Source organism: Haliotis rufescens, unplaced genomic scaffold (genome assembly GCF_023055435.1).
Source record: "Haliotis rufescens isolate VD_foot unplaced genomic scaffold, xgHalRufe1.0.p SCAF_477, whole genome shotgun sequence".
NCBI lineage: Eukaryota > Metazoa > Mollusca > Gastropoda > Lepetellida > Haliotidae > Haliotis > Haliotis rufescens.
The window spans coordinates 12,327-25,003 of NW_025964198.1; the positions used below are offsets into that span (position 1 = coordinate 12,327).

Here is a 12,677-nt window from a genome sequence, read left to right on the forward strand (position 1 = left end):
CTCTCTCTCTCTCTCTCTCTCTGTTTCTGAACTGTTATGAACATTGATAATAACACAATGAAGGTAGTTTTGAACACTTCACCTACATAATAACCACAAAACACTTTCCATATTCACAAGAACTTGCATTTTGTTTAATTAGTACTTTGCGATAACAATGTTGTCGCGTAAGCATCTGTCTAGACTTTATCCTCTGTTATTTTTTCTTCGTCAGGGAAAAGTTGCAACCATTGTATCATTTTAGAGGGTTACACACTTCTGAAAGACACCACATTCAGCAGATTAAAGAAAAGAGCATTGCTTTCGTATTAGACAAACATTTTGCTTTCGTTATCAACAAGGTTAGAAACCTAATTTGCAGTTTTTTTCTATGAATAGACATACACGTGCTTCTAATTAAAGACTCAAGTTCTCATATGTCGTATGTATATGTATTCTTTCGATCTGGGACAAGGGGGAGGGGCATATTTCGTGCAGTTCATACTAGTCGATAATGTTTCTAATCTCTCAAATAAAGCCTATTTTGCCAAATTAGAGAGAAATAATATTTTACTGTAGTAGGTGGCATTGTAGGGTGAAGTTTGTTTATGCGCTTTTAATTGTCAAGTATGCAGAAATGTTTAAAATTTAGAATCTGAAGGTCAGACAGTTCTAAGACCGGGGATCATGTGTTCTCCGTTTACACTAACTTTATCTGCAATGCTGACAGTGATAACTGAGATTCTTGTAGTGGTGTCAAATTATCACAAATGGTGAAAAATTGACGACTCAGCAGATCCAACACATCTGTAAGGGAAAATAACGCGCAGGGGTTAATGGCCGAACATTTGCTTACCTGTCAGTCAAAACGTGACATACTTTTTTGTACCCTCACGATTTTGTTTGATGTTAGTACATTTTATTAGGTCAACAAACCACGTTCTTTTGCATCACTTTGGCACATATTTTCATTAAAACCTCACACGATACTTACACAATTTACAGTATATCATGTAAATATATTTATCTGATTCTGATATGGTAGTTTTTGTTTTCAAAACCGAGCTTAATATGGACAATAATATGATAATGTCTTTTAATATGCGTTGCTTACTCAACAATGAACGCCTAGATAAAATACTTGATTAAATTAGCATGCAAGTAATGTATTTAAAAACATCACAATTTGTTGCACTGATATTTCGCAAAGAGTTAAAAGTACGAAAATGAAATGCATCCATCTTTTGCTCTTGGTTTTGTGTTAAAATGGTGGTCAGAGAGAGGTCAAAGGCTCCAGTGGTTGAAATTGATGAGCTCGCCAGCTGACTGTACAAGCATTTGGAACCGGGCACTTAACGAGGGGGGTAGGGTTACAACGCTGTGAGGTACACTGCACGGAGCTTTCAAAAAGGGAGGCAGGCCTGGCTCATAGTCAGTTTGGGGGTCAGAGCTCGACGTATCCTGGAGTCCTGATTGGTTAACTTTTTTCTTAGGGTATATTAAAACTCGAGCATATTCAAAAGACTCTGGTCGCAGTCCTGGAAGGCTGCACGCCAGAAATTATAAATTGTCCTAGGAACCCGTTGTTGCAGGCGGTAACGCTTGCTAGCTCGGCTCTTCCTAGTTAAAAAGAAGCCGTTTCGGCTTCTTACCCAAAGAAAGCAACCAATTCCACCTATTTATTAGTTTGGATGGTTTAACAGTTTTACGTGTGGGAAGGGACTATAGATTGGCGTAACCATGCGCCTTCAGGAGTGTGTCTGTGTAGTGGTACTTCTGGTTGTTACAGTCGCAGCCGCCCCGGAGAAAGATCGAGGTAGGAGCATTATATCATTCATTTGACATTGTATCATGTTTTTGAGTTTGATGCTAACATATGTTTCTGATTCTCTGTGTATTTGTGTATGTGACAATGCGACAGTGTTTATGTGATTGAAACATTATGACATTCACATGTACAATGCCGATGAATTTTCACATCATTTTCCATATCCAAAATGATAATATACATGATATATATAACATGCGTATTGTCGTATTTGTCAGTTTGATGCCTTTATTACTTTGTTCCATGGTGCATGCATGGCGACTGCGATATGGAAAGTGTGATGTTATTAAGAAATGTGTCTAAATGTATTCACACTTTCCTTTACGCTGAGATACATTTTGGTGAAATAATTATTGTTATATCTTTGTATTTTTTTCGTGACGGTAATGTCCACCTGTTGATCGGACATGCATGGCTGAACGGCGACCAATGACAGATTATTATGTCACGTGACATTTGGCACCAAATCTAGGTCAGCCTGGGTCAGCAACATGGCTGCCACGTATCACCACGTCAGCAATTGTAAACGTGGAATTCTTTGTCAGCGAATCTCAACTTGGAAGTTGATGAGTCTGTTCTCAGTTGCATTGGTATTGATAACCTCTACACCTGTTTCGTCATCTCAGCACTTATATGCATTACATATTATCTTGATTACAGCATTACTTTTTATGTATATGTAATCATAATTTACAATTTATATATCAACAACAGATATTATATCTCAGATATATTATACAAGACAGTTAACCAATAAATAACGACATCAATCGCTTTAATTTCTTTTGACATTATTTTAAAATAGAGTGTTCATACAAATTACCTCTTGCTCTGAAGCTAGCTACTGAGCTTTCCTCGCGGTAAGGGTTGGGGGTATATGGTATTGAATATCACTTTCTTAACTGCGGAACCAAATTGTGATCATACAGCTCTAAAATGTTTCTTCACTGCTGGATTAATTTGAAAACAAATGTGTACTTAATATATATGTAAATTTATATAGCCTACGTCTTGTAAAAGTCATATTCTACTGTCTAAATATGCAACTCCATCAACTAGGTCAACTCTGTCAACCCGTCCAAGTCAACCCTGGTTGAACACCAACCCAACGCATTACCAATATCCAACAAAAGGTTATATATTATCAACGTCATTGCTTATGTGAACCTTTTTCTGATATAACGAAATTTCAACCGTGGATTACTTTTTATTCAATCTTTCACCGCTTTTGTCACATTTTGCTGTTCATGCCGAAAGAAATGACTGAGAAGTTAGCATAGAGCAATTCCCTCTGTGAAACAAATACCTACGAATTGTTTCGTGATTTGTGTTCAGGGAAGATGTTTGTTTTGCTATACAACAATGGTCATCTGTTTTTAATGCCAAACAGGTATGCTTTGATAACCTTTGTGGGTACGATATGTTTATGTGACTTCGTGTTTTGCAATAAACATGTCATGTTAGTCATTTGCTAGGGTATTTGGGTAGAATGGTATTTGGTATCATCATTCTGCACCACATGCTATCTGAATTGGGATAGCTAGATTTGCCTGTCATCGTCAACTGATTTTCATCTATGTATATTCATATCAATCGATATTCATATTTAGAAAGCAAAATGTCATAAAAAAGATGACTATGGATCTCGTTCTGATTCAAGAGCTGAAACATCCCCCTTGCCCCAAGAAACGAGCTAATTGAGAATCTGGTGACTTTGTTTGGTGCAAAAGAAGACAATCTCCAAACCATTGTCTGGCATTTGGCATCGTTAAACAATCGACGTAGATCATTGCTCACACCATCAGCCAATGGTTTGTCTGATCCATGTGCAGTGATGGAGGGGTTAACTCACTTACGTCAAAGAACACCAGTCACTCACTTACAAACCGCCTATTATAGGCTACCTACATTCCGGTGATCGGATAGCCAAGAGGTTAAAACATTCGCTCGTAACACAAAAGACCCGGGTTCGATTCCCCCATGCAATATGTGTGGCGTCCCCAGCCATACTATTGCTGGAATATTGACAGGGATGTGAAACCATACTTACTTATTCATTATGTTCATTCTTTTAATTTGCCATACAAGTTCAGCTTCTCCTGCGTTGACCATTATCTCCCATGCATTACAAAGCTTTTCGTAGTAAAAACATATTAAGTAACAAGTACCTGATCACAAATACATTCAATGGAATATGGTCTCAGATTTCATTATGCGCGTATTTTAGTTTAACATGAGATACCTTCGTCAGTGAATTAAACTGTGAGTAATACTAGTACATTTAAGCATACGAATAAGATTTTGAACATACGCATCTGTATGCAGAAAGTAAAATCTTATTTGAATATTAACCCCTCATTAAGACACTTAACCAGAATTCTATCACCACCCACATTCCTGCCACTCCCTAACTCCTGGCCAGACATGCAAATTGAAGTCAGAGCTCCACATGTGGTTGCAATCACACATGCTTCTGTATACAACAATACAATTCCATTCACATGGGATGCATTTCGTTTAACATTGGCTGAACAATCGCACATACAAGTCACCTTGTACAAATATGTGTGACATGCAAAGCAAAGTTCACTTGTTGAGGCCAAAGAGAATTACGAATTCAACAAGACTAAATCTTAAAAATAGATTTGTCGATTGGTTTTCAGCTTTCGATATTCCATTTGCTATATCAACATTTAGGGTTATAGGTGTCAATATCTGTAATTAAGATTTATATTAAAACACGATGCAACGTCTGAATTGTTGGTGTCTCTCTTGAACACTTTCGTGATAATCAAACATTCCTTGATCATTTGCAGTTAAATGACCCCTCCATAGCCATACTAACGATAACGGGTGATAAATAGTGATTGGTATTGACCATAATGACAGAAATGGCTTACATTTATTATCGTATTGAAGCATGCATTCATCGGTGTCGAAACCTACTTCACAACATGCCCTCTTTTCAAACAATCATTCTAAAAATGAATTGTATTGTCATTTTCGGCAATATTCTCTTATTTTGGTGGAGTTTCTGCAAGGTTAGGGAACACAAGAGTCTCATTGTGTATAATGCCACTGCCTCTTACACACAGAGATCGTGAGTATAGTTTTACGCCGCTTTTAGCAATATTCCAGCAATATCACGGCGGGGACACAAGAAATGGGATTCACACATTGTACCCATGTCGGGAATCGAACCCGGGTCTTTAGCGTGACGAGCGAACGCTATAACCACTAGGCTACCCGACCGCCCCTACTGCCTCTTACAAGAATCTCAGCAAACCTGATACCTTGCTTGATAACTTTCTTAACTGAGGCCGTCCCACTAAAGTTGTGACGCGCTGTGATGGGACCAGGCGGTTAACTGTTAACGTTTATTTTGTTGAAGAAAAAATACTGCTAATAACTAAGTGTTCAAAACAATAGAAACACTTTTTTTTTTATTTACAAAATTCACATAAAGTTTGTGAAGCCTGGACTGAGGTCCTTTCCTCGAAGCAATATTAACCCCAACGTCGTACTGCCGTAGCTCCTACATTACAAGACTTAACAAACTCCAATATAATATATTGCTTTCTGGAACCTTTTGCCATTTTTACCTGACCTTGACACTGCCAGTGTAATACATTCGCAGAATCCCGTAGGAAGTATAACAATAGTTTTGGTCAAATGTCGCTTTGTTCAAGAAATAATTTACCCAGTTCAAGTTGCTCTTGATTCTCTCCCACAGCACTCGGTTATCTCTTATATTTGCAACTAACGTACATCCATTTATTTGCAGGGTGCACATATCTAGGAATTCAGTACGAGAACGGAGCAGTATGGCTGCCAAATAATGAGGACAAATGTTTTGAATGTCTTTGCGACAATGGCGAGGCTCTCTGTTCCTTCCTTGCCGACTGTGACGGTTACGGTAAGTACAACGAACTTCAGCTGATGGTATATTTTGTCCCCTATACCATTATTTCACATACAGATGTGATGGTCAATGACACATTAGAAGAGTTTAAGACTGTTTAAAATCAGGTGCCGATGCTAAAATCTTGTGTCCTGCGCATGTGTGAAGTTCTTGTGCTGAGAATAATCTTTTAAGAATGTGTTTCCGTGACGATGTATACTGACGTTATTGATATAACTATGTTGAAAAAATAACTCTCAGATATTGTGTGGAGTTCCTGGTTTACATTGCAACATATATATTAGTCCTAACAATAACTATGTATTTGTTTCTGTAAATTCATCAACATGTCCCCGTAGTTCTTTCATACAATCAACTGAAACTTAAACTTAAATGTATTAAAACGAGTGTACCCTTCCAAACAGTATATCATAGTTACAGATACCGCTATACATTCAATTATTGAATATGAAGTCGTTGCTCATGCAGTTTTTTAAGTTAGTAATACTATGATCTAGTTTATTTTTCTAAGCTCAGTTTAAAATCCTCGGTAGGGCTACATAGGGATGGTGTACGTATAAAATGCGATGTATATGTTTGGGATGGTGCACGTATAAAATGTGTTTTAATGTTTAATGTTTTCACTCTTTCAGCCTCCGCCCTCACCGCAGAGGAGGTAGGTTTATATAAAACACTAAACTTAGGCTTCACAACATATAACGTCAAAATAAATACGTTGTGACAGACTAACGTTATAAGGACGTTTATTCACCTATATGTAAACATGCTTCAAGCAGCAAAATAATAATTCAATCTTATCTAAATATTATCTGGTGGTTTTTTCACTTTGAAGATTTCACTTGTCACGTTTGTTTCCGTGATAGCGTTGATATTTTATGGTGGTTTTTTTCCTTTGCAGAAAAAGATGAGGGTCATGGCTGCCGTCACCGTAAGTCATCATCACCTCTAATTATAACCGAAAAAATTACTCGTGGTCCTTATTCTCTGCGTTCAGTTTTAGTGATAAATTCTAAACTTTAAGGCACTTTCAATGTTAAGTAACAATAATGTAAGTAGTTGTTGTGTTTGTTTGTTGTATGCATGGATTAGATATTTGTCATTGCTATTTCAGGGACTGCCTGGTGAGGATGGAGAACGAGGCCCACAAGGTCCAAAGGGAGAGGCTGTGAGTATTAGTTGGAAACTCCTTTCTGAAAATGCAAACCCTAATCTGACTGTTTTCTTTAGACATGGCAGGAATATTTCCTACAAACAAACGTGAAATACATTTGAAAAAATAATGCGTCAGTGGTGAAAAAAGAACTATAGTACACACAATAGGATCAATAAATTCCAATAAACTCACGAAAAGTTTAAATGAGGACACTAGTTGTTTACAAAATTGGTGAACGTGCTTTGCCCTACCGTCATGAATTCCGAACAAAATACTTGCTCTTCGTTCAAAGAACCTCAATTTTTCTTTTTATAGTCTTTTCCGTCTTTCGGTGGTAAATTGACAGCTAGACTATATCCCAGCTTCAAGTAGCTATTAATCTTACCCCCAGGGAGATTCCGGTCCTGATGGAACTAATGGTGTCCCCGGACCCCCTGGCTCCCCAGGACAGAGCGAGATGGTAAGTCTCTCTCTCTCTCTAACTACGTCTAGATTCTCTAATCTACTGTGATGAATCGGGTATTGTGGAGACACAACACTACCTTGTACCAAATGATATGATATGACCCGTCACCAGATGATATGATATGACCCGATACCAAATATGATATGACCCGATACCAAATGATATAATATGACCTGATACCAAATGATATGATATGACCCGATACCAAATGATATGAAATGACCCGATACCAAATGATATGATATGACCCGATACCAAATGATATGATATGACCCGATTCCAAATGATATGATATGACCCGTCACCAGATGATATGATATGACCCGATACCAAATATGATATGACCCGATACCAAATGATATAATATGACCTGATACCAAATGATATGATATGACCCGATACCAAATGATATGAAATGACCCGACACCAAATGATATGATATGACCCGACACCAAAGATATGATATGACCCGATTCCAAATGATATGATATGACCCGATTCCAAATGATATGATATGACCCGATTCCAAATGATATAATATGACCCGCTTTGAAAAGACACTCGACATACTAAATGAACTATAAAATAAAGCGAGGTAGCGAGTAGCCATTTAATGCAACAGAATGCGTTAACTTACGTTTGCAACATTTAAAACTGTACGTGTACGATGGACGTTTCATGTGACCCCCTATCGTTTTCCCTCAGTCAGCTGACCAGGCTTACCGCCGTTACTACGCCAGCAGGTTCTCCAACAAAGCTGGTGGCGGAGCTGCCTACGGACCTCAGTATCTTCAAGCTCAAGTTGTAAGTAGGAAACTACACCATAGTAAATAGCAATAAACAACTTGAAAAATATTCTGTGGAATGTAGATTAGAGATACTCTTTTCACTTCGTGATTTTGGTTAGTATTCTTTTACACATCAATGTTGACATACGTATCGACTGAATAATCGTTTTAAAATGTTGCAAATCAGGTGTATCTAGTGTTAAAATTACACACCTCAAAGTTCAAGAGAAAGTTTAAAAGGGTATCTTTCATTCTCTTGTGATACCCATCTGTTGGTACTGCTGAGGTGATCTCTTCAAAGAAAGTATGTCAGTATAAGAACTATAAGGAGATTTAAATACCTGTTTTCTGTTCTTTGTCTTGTCTAGTGTAATCTTCTGTTTACTTCTATGGACATACCTATAATAAATCAAATAATAACAACTGCATCTTTGAAAAATTATTATATTTTAGATAACTATTTTATTACTTTGATACTTTTGACTTCAGGGACCCATTGGACCACGTGGATTGAGTGGATCTCCAGGACCACCCGTAAGTTCTGGTATAAAATTAACAGCTGTTACAACAGTAAAATGTGTAGTTCATTTCCAGTTGTACAAAACTGCTCGAAAACTTTTACATTGCGGTTACTTATTATATTACTTTAATTGTGCTGAATTTAAGTACTGTTTCCGTGGTCTAGTGTTGGAGCGTCTCACAGGAGAAGGTCGGGGATTCGATCCCCGGCCGTGTCATACCAAAAGACGTTAACAAAGATGGTACTTGTTGTTACCCTGCCTGGCTGGTCGGCTCGGAGTCAGTGTACTGTGTTTGGGTAGGGTTTTCATGTAAAACTGCGGCATGGTATCTCAGTGGACTGGCACTATGAAATCGGCAATAGTCCGGACTGGTACAAGCAGTCACACACACACACATTCACACATACACGTGCATACACATCGCTATGTAAGTGCAAAAATCATGAACGTCTCAACTGAATTTCAGGGACCCCAAGGAGGCCGTGGAATCAGAGGTGAATCTGGAGACAGCGGACCACAAGTAAGTACCTACGGTCACAACCTAGTTAATGTACTTTACACTTGAAGTTCCCGAGAAGTCTTGGGTTTATTCATATACGCATCTGTTATTAATTCCATTTGTTGCCTAGTTGTGAATAAGTAATAAATCAACTGATTTTAACTGATAGTAAATAAATCAAATCAAAGGTATATAAATAAACTACAAACTAATACATATTAGGTTTTAAGGTTTAAATTCATAATGGAATATTCAGAACTAATTCCCTTCTATGAACCGAGTGATTTGACTATCCTCAGATTTAACATGGATGTGTTTTTAAACGATCATGCACAGTTCATATGAAGAGCAAATTTTGGTTTAATATGGAAAATATATAGGTATGTCTGTCCAGACGAACTCGTATGTTGGAAATTGTTCTCTACTTGTTATAGGGAGCCCCCGGAAGTCGTGGACAGCCTGGACCACCTGGACCAAGCGGACCTGAGGTGAGAGCACAACCAAATACAATGTTACATGCACATTTCGTTTGACATTCATTTGCAATAGAGGCCCGTAAAGCAAGATACTGATGTTTCCTTTGTTGTCACCAGTTTCACTTGGACGAACAACTATAGTTTATTGTCGTGATTTCAGGGTGACAGTGGACGTAATGGTGAAGCAGGAGCTCCTGGTGTCCCTGGCGCTAGGGTAAAGTAGAAACTTGGAATTTGTATTGTACATTTCTTTTTAAAAAAACAAAAAACAACTGATATCATGCATAATTACATTTATGGCTTTTGTAGGTGTTTGCTACAGTTTTAGCATCAAATATGACATGACATAAGATTAAATTGAAACAAAAATTTGTTTTTATTTTTCGAAGACCTTGCATTTAGGCCTTTGTTGAGATGATAGCCGTGCTATGACATTATATATGGCACAAAGGTTACATATATATATAGGTCATCTGATTACTTCTTCAGGGACCACCTGGCCCATCTGGCATGCCTGGACTTCCTGGTGGAAAGGGACACAGAGTAAGTCTTGTGAACACACTTCTAAATTCGCACAATGTGAATCAATGCATAAATGATAGTTGTTATTGTTGTTGTTATTATTATTATTATTATTATTATTATTATCATTATTATTATTCCTATTATTCCTGAACATGGCGAATATTTGTCAGCCACATGTTCAACCTTGCTATTGTGTTAAAGCCATAATTTAAAATAGTCAGTGGAGCCGTGAACATTTGATGATGTCATCTTCAGTTATTCGCCATAGCACACCGATAAGATGTAATGGTGATAAACAAAGTACATGATTGAATAGTATGCGTGAATTTTCCTCCAAACGTTTGTCGGAGGTATTTTCTGGAAATTAATACCCCCTTATCAGTTTCCCTACTGATAATACGTATTTGACATGTTTAAGATAATATGTGTTTCTCTGTCCGTTCCAGGGTTTCTCTGGCTTCCCTGGAAAACGCGGAGAGCAGGGTATTTCAGGAGAGACTGTAAGTACTTCGCTGCATAAATACATTTATACAATTTACTTCAAGCACACAATTTAGGCTTCAATCATCTCTTCTTTTGCTAAAACTGTGATGAGACTTGCATACCATGCCAAAAACTTTGCCATAAAAATATATATATCAAGTTATAGATATACATGTATATCAGGATGAGAATTTATGAATGTCAACTGATGAAGGAGTAAGGATACACTCCGAAACGTTGTGTTCCTCAAAATAAAGAAGTTGACATCTACATATTCTCTTCCTCATGTGTATCACTTCTAAATGCCTTTCAAAGACTGAATCACAAAACTTCTAAATATTTTCATGACGAAACCAGATAAAACTCTGTATAGCCTACAAGAAAGCAGCTTGTCTGTAGCATTGTATCTGCAAGTGAAAGAAACTTGAGGTCGATCATGATCTTTGTTTCTTCTTCAGGGTGCCGTCGGTGCCCCAGGCCCATCCGGAGCTCCTGGTCCAGTTGGCCCCCGTGGTCAGTCTGGCGAGAGGGGTCAGGATGGTTCTTCTGGACCTTCAGGTCTTCGTGGTGTTGATGGCCTGCCTGGACAACCTGGATCCCCAGGAGCTATGGGAGGATCCGGACCTCCCGGATCTCCAGGAATGATTGGAGCTAAGGTAAGAAGCAGTTTCTTTCTATAACCTCTTTACACTTTTTTTATTTTGCTGTTCAGCAAATATAAACAATAAGGTACATATATATACAGGCATATCTATAAGGGAAACGATTCATTATTTCTTCCTGAACAATGTGCATTTAATGACTGGGCAGCTATAACCTAAGTTTTCATTTCTTAGTTAACATAGGAGCTGGCTAAATTTAGAAATGGGAGGCCAAAATGTATTCACAATACGGAGAAGGATTCACAATCAAGGGCGCAATCCCCACTCCAGTTGAACAAATATTTTCAATGTTAATACGAAAATAATTATTCATATATATTACTTCTTTGAAATAACATCATGTTATTTGATTATACTAACACAGAACGTTCATTTCTCAGGGTGACGCTGGTGCTAAGGGACCCAAGGGAGGAGTTGGACCCCAGGGTCCTCGTGGAGAGAACGGTATGCCTGGAGCTGACGGAGAGGATGGACTGAACGGACCTCCAGGACAATCAGGAAGCGATGGCGAGAAGGGTACTGGTGTGAGTATCTTTGGGATCGAAGAAACATCTAATCTTTTGTGAATAAATATATTTTGTAACGTATGTATGAAAGTAACCACATGTTCTGAAGTAGATATGTACTATCATGCCATCGATCTTAAGCAGAAACCCCATATCATTTTGCATTGCAACCATTCAGTTTTATGTGTCGACCCGAGAGAAATTTATGTAATCGCCAATAATATTTTTAAACATGTGCGATCATATTTCTATTTTCACCTCAGGGTGATCCAGGAGCAGCCGGATCTCCAGGATTCCCTGGACCCCGTGGACCCCCCGGACTCTTGGGAAGCCCCGGATTGCCTGGTCTTAAGGGCGCTGCTGTATGTTTTCACTATCCATCAAATTAGACATTAGCTGAAACTTGCATATGTCATTTTCATTTTGAGTTGGATGCAATGAGGGACACTTGTAAATAAAGCGATTATTATTTAAATTAAAGTAGTCAGATACCTCATAACTTGAAAAGGTGAATATAACCTTTTCTTAACCATTTGTACAGGGATCCCCCGGTCAAGGTGGATACAAAGGCGAACAAGGTCTGAAGGGTTCCCCAGGTACCCCTGGCGACAGAGGACAACCCGGACCCCCTGGAACCCAGGGAAGACGGGTATGTACATGGATCACTGTTTTATCAGGTTTATAATCGAATATGCACGAGACAGAAAAAGTGTTCTGCTTATGCTTCCCTCAAAATATCCAAGTTTTGTTTATAATATCCTCAGTACATTCTGACTGAAAGTATGGTTAAGGTCATGAAAAACCCTTTTGCATAATGATTCCGTTTAGTTTAATCTTACCATGTTGTTGTGCTGCAGGGTGGCCGTGGT

At 38.2% G+C, this 12,677-nt stretch overlaps 1 protein-coding gene across 1 annotated transcript; it reads left to right on the plus strand.

The window, feature by feature from the left end:
* Positions 1-1,404: 1,404 nt before the first annotated feature.
* On the plus strand, positions 1,405-12,674 carry LOC125372765 (fibril-forming collagen alpha chain-like; the record flags this gene model as incomplete). Its single annotated transcript, XM_048383370.1, has 18 exons — positions 1,405-1,795; positions 5,592-5,723; positions 6,362-6,384; positions 6,628-6,657; positions 6,841-6,894; positions 7,274-7,342; positions 8,054-8,152; positions 8,626-8,670; positions 9,124-9,177; positions 9,591-9,644; positions 9,793-9,846; positions 10,122-10,175; positions 10,604-10,657; positions 11,099-11,296; positions 11,683-11,826; positions 12,072-12,170; positions 12,350-12,457; positions 12,666-12,674. Coding segments are annotated over exons 1-18 (1,356 nt in total), but the record flags the coding sequence as incomplete, so codon positions are not given.
* Positions 12,675-12,677: the final 3 nt, after the last annotated feature.